This window comes from Anarhichas minor, unplaced genomic scaffold, assembly GCF_050575085.1.
Source record: "Anarhichas minor isolate MPS153535 unplaced genomic scaffold, ASM5057508v1 ptg000135l, whole genome shotgun sequence".
Taxonomy (NCBI): domain Eukaryota; kingdom Metazoa; phylum Chordata; class Actinopteri; order Perciformes; family Anarhichadidae; genus Anarhichas; species Anarhichas minor.
The window spans coordinates 177,501-185,000 of NW_027466581.1; the positions used below are offsets into that span (position 1 = coordinate 177,501).

The following is a 7,500-nucleotide window of genomic DNA, read 5'->3' on the forward strand; positions in this document are numbered from 1 at the left end:
TATATATATTAGTGCTGGGCAAGTTAACGCGTTATTGTGTGAACGCGTTAATTAATTAACGCCGACAATTACATTATTGCGCGTTAACGCAGTTTTTTTTATATATTATTAAGAATTTTTAACACAAGAACCAGGCAGGGAGCGGTGAACAGCTGTTTGTGTGGTGAGAACATGCAATGAGAACATAAGATAATGGGGAAAATATTTTTATAAATTATAATACATGTAGTGTATTTAAGAAAAATTATTAAATTATAAAATAGCAATAACTTTGTTATTCTGTTTAAGGCAGGCGAGAAGGCCTTGCAGGCCCTGATGGCCCACCACTGGTATGTATATATATATATTTTACATATATTTATAATTACTTACCTGGTATTGCATACATACATAATATAATATATTTACATATTATACACACAGTTTATAATCAGAAAGTAAAGTATATAAAGTTCTTTATTAGTTCAAAGAAACTTTAACTTCTGTAGCTTCCTGACTCACGTGTCTACTTCTTCGTTGGTATCTCAGCAGGCCTCTCTGTGTCGTCTCTCTGGCTCTTTAGCGCCGCCCTGCCGTTGGCGCCGTTGTACTGCATCATTGTGTGCAGGACCGCCTTCCCTCCGTCTCTCTTATCACTTCCTGGTGCGTTTCAAACGGCCGCAGAGCGGTCTTGTCAAACAAGTCCAAAGTTGTCGGGAGTCTGGTGGAGGAGAAGAAGAACAAGAACAAGGAGAAGAAGAACAAGAACAAGGAGAAGAAGGACAAGAAGAAGGAGGAGGATGAACTCAGAGACGAGGCTCCGATCGCGGTGTGAAGTCTGTTCGCTGTTTAAACGTCGCGTTTTGTTGACGCTGCGGTAACAACAGGACTGGAAGCTAGCTAGCTGCTACTGCTAGCTACCACTGCTAGCCACGTTAGCTAGCGAGCTAGCACACGTTACTATCAGAGTTCGCTTGTTGAGGTTCTAGTGAGAGGACTGAGAAGAGGACACAGCTCCAGCGGAAGGACACCATGGAGAACAAGGACAAAGTACAGATGAGGATCCATCCGCGCAGGTAACGTCTGTGTGTCTGTGTGTGTGTGTGCATGTCTGTATCTGTCTGTTTGCATGTCTCTCTGTGCGCGTGTGTGTGTGTTTGTGTGTGTGTCTCAGTCAGTCAATAAATAGCAACTGTCACTGAGTACAAGTAACATTACTGTACTTAAATACAACTTTAAAGGTACTTTTACTTAAGTATTCACATTCTCTGCTACTTTATACTTTTACTCTATTTAAATATTACATTTTATACTCTTTATCTGATCGCTTCAGTTACTGAGCAGATCATAATTATTATATTATATTATATATATAAATAAACTTATAAGTTATAAAATATAATTATAGTCTAATGTGTTCGTGTTCCTCATGTGTTCGTGTTCCTCATGTGTTCCTCATGTGTTCCTCATGTGTTCGTGTTCCTCATGTGTTCGTGTTCTACATGTGTTCGTGTTCCTCATGTGTTCGTGTTCCTCATGTGTTTCTCATGTGTTCGTGTTCCTCATGTGTTCGTGTTCCTCACGTGTTCCTCAGATGTTCGTGTTCCTCATGTGTTCGTGGTCTTCATGTGTTCCTCATGTGTTCCTCACGTGGTCCTCACGTGTTCGTGTTCCTCACGCGTTTGTGGTCTTCACGTGTTCCTCACGTGTTCGTGTTCCTCATGTGTTCCTCATGTGTTCCTCACGTGTTCGTGGTCCTCACGCGTTCCTCACGCGTTCGTGTTCCTCACGCGTTCGTGGTCTTCACGTGTTCCTCATGTGTTCGTGTTCCTCATGTGTTCGTGTTCCTCATGTGTTCGTGTTCTTCATGTGTTCGTGTTTTTCATGTGTTCGTGTTCTTCATGTGTTCGTGTTCCTCATGTGTTCGTGTTCTTCATGTGTTCGTGTTCCTCATGTGTTCCTCATGTGTATGTGTTCGTGTTCCTCATGTGTTCGTGTTCCTCATGTGTTCGTGTTCCTCAGGTGTTCGTGTTCCTCATGTGTTCGTGTTCCTCATGTGTTCGTGTTCCTCATGTGTTCGTGTTCTTCATGTGTTCGTGTTCTTCATGTGTTCGTGTTCCTCATGTGTTCGTGTTCTTCATGTGTTCGTGTTCCTCATGTGTTCGTGTTCCTCATGTGTTCGTGTTCCTCATGTGTTCGTGTTCCTCAGGTGTTCGTGTTCCTCACATGTTCCTCAGATGTTCGTGTTCGTGGTCTTCATGTGTTCCTCACGCGTTCGTGGTCCTCACGCGTTCGTGGTCCTCACGTGTTCCTCACGTGTTCGTGTTCCTCACGTGTTCGTGTTCCTCACGCGTTCGTGTTCCTCACGTGTTCCTCACGTGTTCGTGGTCCTCAGGCCACAGAGAGAGCTGATGTAAATCATGTAGTTTGTGTAAAGTATGAGAGATGTTAGTTTTGATCCATATTTTAATATAAATATGATATATTGACTTCACACTTCTGTCAGTTTGTTTAAAGGACAATAGATTGATTCATTGTCAGATTATTAATTGGCAATAATTTTTTCAAGCATTGCTGCTTTTCTCTGTTCCACATGAGAATAAAGTGGATATTTAGTTTATATTACAATCTATAGATTACAGTTCATATGGTGTGTCCAGTAATCAGGAGGTTATCTCGTCCACTCACTCGTCCCCACTGTTTCCTCGTTACATCATCTAGTCCTCATGTGGAGGAAACACTGAGCTGGTTTAAACTCTTATTTTAGGTGAGTCGCTGCAGTTTTATCTCATTTATGACTCGAAGATAATTGACTTGTGATTAGTTTTTCTGAAAATATCTTATTTACTTTGGCAGCCTGATTAAAGGAGCTTTAACATTCACAGTATTGTTATATCAACAACCGTCTTCTGTGTAAAGATGTAGGTAAACAATGCTAGCTCTGTTAGCACTGTTAGCTGTGACATGTTGAGAGCCGCTAAGAGTCAATCAAATGCTCCCAATCTGCTGTCTTCACACTTTAACTGTTGTTATTGTGTAACTCTGGAGCTGCTCCCTCGTCGTCTGATCCGTTGGGTTCTTTACTCCATCAACTCTTTAGTTTCTTCCTCTTGCTGCTGGATGAACACATGAGCTCATCTCTGGTTCACGGGAATAAAAGCTCTTATTGTGTCGACACTTCCTCACAGATCTGTTCAGGAGATCCACTGATGTTGAGCTAGTGTTGGTGGACTCATCACATGGAAGCAGCAGTTGGTACTTTAAAACCTTCATATTTAGTAATGTAAACATGTGTGTGTCCACAGCAGACACACACACACACACACACACACACACGTACGTGTAGAAGTCCACTTCTGTGGTTTTATGACCGAAGCCTCAGAGACCTTTTACCTGATTGGACACGTGAGACGTCTCGTTCACTGTACGTCTCTGTGATAAGCTGGATGCATCAATATGATATTGATAATGAGATTATGAGACGACAGGCTCTGTTGATGTATAAATGTGATGTTTCAGAGTCAACACACGACATCAGGAAGTTGTTTCCCACAATGACTAGACTTCAGTCCCTCTGTCCTCTTTAATGCATTTAATAATAATACATTTTATTTGTATTTTATTTGTATATCAAAGACACGTTAAAAACAAAGAAGTTCTTTTGTTCTCTGCTCATTTAGACGTGACGTTAGTCTCTACTCCCTTTGTTTGATCGATAACCAAACAGAAATCAGCTGCTCGTTGGCTCTTTGATGTATTTCTGTCTCTGGACGCGTTTGGATCTATTTTAGTTTGTATACGGAGACTATTTTTATCTGGTCTTCACTTATCAAACATCTGGAGAATCAAACAGATCCACCGCAGAACGAGGACGGATCAGCTGTTGGTTCTGGTTTCATGTTCACGTGAAGAACAGCTGCTGATACCGACGGGACATGTTGTCTGCCTCACTCTCTTCCCCTGCTGTTAGTGTCTTGCTCTTGCTGCTTTGTAAACTGTGTTTAAAGGTGCTGTGTAAATAAAGTTATTATCATTATTACTGCCACTCAGATGTAATCCGGAGATAATGAGACGAGGTTCTGAAACAGCTGAACATTTCCCAGATCAATAAATCAATTCAGCTGATTCATTATTGACGATTGATTATTGATTTAGGTTTTTAAACGCTACACGACGCTACATATTTATGTTATCCACTCAAGTTTAATAACATCTGAAGAATATTAAAGTGAAACAAATGATCAGAAGACGTGTTCTCTGCTTTCAGCTTCTGAAATGTGAAGATTTGCTGATTTTCTCTCATATTTGTGTTTTATGTTTTAGTGCAACAACAGAACAAGAAACTATTTCATTAACTAAATGAATCGATGGAGATGATGAAAATAACAGTTAACCAACATGTCTCTCTCTGTCTGTCTCTCTCTCTCCGTTTCTGTCTCTCTCTCTCTGTCTCTCTGTCTCTCCCTCTGTCCCCACAGACAGCTGAAGAAGCTGAGTGAGGACAGTCTCACCAAGCAGCCAGAAGAAGTCTTTGATGTCCTGGAGAAGCTTGGTGAAGGGTGAGGACGTCTCTCCGTCTGTCTCTTGTCCTCTCCTGTTCACCTCCTCCGTCTCTGTTGCTCATCAACAAACATCATCGCCTCCTCACATCCTGTTTCTCAACGCACTTCCTGTTCAGAGAGAGAGAGAGAGAGAGAGAGAGAGAGAGAGAGAGAGAGAGAGAGAGAGAGAGAGAGAGAGAGAGAGAGAGAGAGAGAGAGAGAGAGAGAGAGAGAGAGAGAGAGAGAGAGAGAGAGAGAGAGAGAGAGAGAGAGAGAGAGAGAGAGAGAGAGAGAGAGAGAGAGAGATTCCTCCTCATGATGAAGTATTTTATTAGTCAGTATTGTGTTCTGAGAGGAAGATAAAACCTTTTCCAACTACTAACTATAGAATGAGAGTTTCTCTGTGACAGCAACAGGAAGTCCTCGTCCTCGTCGTCTCTATTAAAAGCAAACATTAATATTTCCACTCCAGCAGCATTTCAAACCCACATTACCACAGACTCTCCGTCTCTTGTGGACGTGTTTCTGATGAGTCAGTCTCTGCAGATATGAGGAGACGTTTTAGACTCATTGTCACTCAGCAGGAAGTTCTTTGGTAAGAAGCGCCGCCCGGTAGAACTGCACCAACAAACCACAGCCGGTAGAACTGGTTCACTGGTCCACTGGTGGAGATCAAAGACTCCTCCTGTTATCTCACACTCTGTTGATCGGTGGTCTCATGTTTTTATGGAAGTTCCTCATATGAAAAGAAAAAGACGTCATTTTGAAACATTTCTTCATTAAATTAAATGTACAGTTTTGTGATGTGTATCTACGTGTCATAATAGAAGTTCACGGCCACATCGACTGTAACACAAACACCATCAAATACTACAAACTTTATTGTTTTTGTTATACAACGATATGCAGTTCAGCAAGTACAGAGTAATGTGCAGAATGTAAACAGTGAGGAGTTGATATGATATAATATATGAATATATTTTCTACTTTACAGTTGAGCTTTAAATATAGTGAGATAGTTAAATGTCAAAAAGCTAAATTATCTTCTTTAGTTAAACATTAAATAGATGTTCCTCTTCGAGTGAAGGACCAGGGAGTTAACTGCTGATTCTTTTGTTTTATTTAAATTATAGGGATATCAATGACAATCATGTTTACTCCATCATGTGATCTCTCTTCATCGTGTGACCTCTCTTCATCGTGTGACCTCTCTCCATCGTGTGACCTCTCTCCATCGTGTGACCTCTCTCCATCGTGTGACCTCTCTCCATCGTGTGACCTCTCTCCATCGTGTGACCTCTCCATCGTGTGACCTCTCTCCATCGTGTGACCTCTCTCCATCGTGTGATCTCTCTCCATCGTGTGATCTCTCTCCATCGTGTGACCTCTCTCCATCGTGTGACCTCTCTCCATCGTGTGACCTCTCTCCATCGTGTGACCTCTCTCCATCGTGTGACCTCTCTCCATCGTGTGACCTCTCTCCATCGTGTGACCTCTCTCCATCGTGTGACCTCTCTCCATCGTGTGACCTCTCTCCATCGTGTGACCTCTCTCCATCGTGTGACCTCTCTCCATCGTGTGACCTCTCTCCATCGTGTGACCTCTCTCCATCGTGTGACCTCTCTCCATCGTGTGATCTCTCTCCATCGTGTGACCTCTCTCCATCGTGTGACCTCTCTCCATCGTGTGACCTCTCTCCATCGTGTGACCTCTCTCCATCGTGTGACCTCTCTCCATCGTGTGACCTCTCTCCATCGTGTGATCTCTCCATCGTGTGATCTCTCTCCATCGTGTGATCTCTCTCCATCGTGTGATCTCTCTCCATCGTGTGACCTCTCTCCATCGTGTGACCTCTCTCCATCGTGTGATCTCTCTCCATCGTGTGACCTCTCTCCATCGTGTGACCTCTCTCCATCGTGTGACCTCTCTCCATCGTGTGATCTCTCTCCATCGTGTGATCTCTCTCCATCGTGTGACCTCTCTCCATCGTGTGACCTCTCTCCATCGTGTGACCTCTCTCCATCGTGTGACCTCTCTCCATCGTGTGACCTCTCTCCATCGTGTGACCTCTCTCCATCGTGTGACCTCTCTCCATCGTGTGACCTCTCTCCATCGTGTGACCTCTCTCCATCGTGTGACCTCTCTCCATCGTGTGACCTCTCTCCATCGTGTGATCTCTCCATCGTGTGATCTCTCCGTCGTGTGATCTCTCTCCGTCGTGTGATCTCTCCGTCGTGTGACCTCTCCATCGTGTGACCTCTCTCCGTCGTGTGATCTCTCCGTCGTGTGATCTCTCTCCGTCGTGTGATCTCTCTCCGTCGTGTGATCTCTCTCCGTCGTGTGATCTCTCCGTCGTGTGATCTCTCCGTCGTGTGACCTCTCTCCGTCGTGTGATCTCTCCGTCGTGTGATCTCTCCGTCGTGTGACCTCTCTCCATCATGTTCCCCTGCAGGTCGTATGGCTGTGTGTTTAAGGCCCACTATAAGGAGACGGGTGAGATCGTGGCCATCAAACAGGTTCCTGTAGAGTCTGACCTCCAGGAGATCATCAAGGAGATCTCCATCATGCAGCAGTGCAACAGGTACACGTTGTTTAGTGTGACAGGAAGTAGGTTCTCTTCTTCTGTGGTTCACCTCAGACTGAATAAAACATCTACGAATCAGCTGTGAGAGAGCTAAGGACTCTTATTTTAAATATATTATTAATCTAGACTTTACAACTTTCATCTGGCAGACGCTGTGGTCCAAAGTAACTTATATATAAATATAATAATGAGACGTCTTATCATTTTTTTGGGGGTTTCAAATCAGCAAACATTCCGACTCCTCCAGAACAAATAGATGTTACAAAAACACTTCAACAGTTTGACTTTTACCTTTTAATGTACCAAAGAATCTGTTATTTGAGATTTAAACATGTATTCTTAGGTTTTCTCTCATACAATGTGATGCTGTTTTATTGAAGAAATTTAGTTTCAAGC

General features: G+C 43.1%; 1 protein-coding gene across 2 annotated transcripts in view; it reads left to right on the top strand.

Annotated features, from left to right (window-relative positions):
* The first annotated feature begins 618 nt into the window (after positions 1-618).
* The window catches only part of LOC142941545 (serine/threonine-protein kinase 4-like), a 28,175-nt gene continuing 21,293 nt past the window's right edge, over positions 619-7,500 (top strand). The window contains exons 1-3 of one of the 2 annotated variants that reach the window (XM_076083489.1): positions 619-1,055; positions 4,458-4,538; positions 6,973-7,101. In XM_076083489.1, coding sequence (XP_075939604.1) covers positions 1,012-1,055; positions 4,458-4,538; positions 6,973-7,101 — 254 coding nt within the window. In that variant the 5' untranslated portion in view covers positions 619-1,011. Of the gene's footprint in view, positions 1,056-4,457; positions 4,539-6,811; positions 6,866-6,947; positions 7,102-7,500 lie in introns of those variants that run through there. The other variant, XM_076083490.1, reaches the window with a different exon arrangement.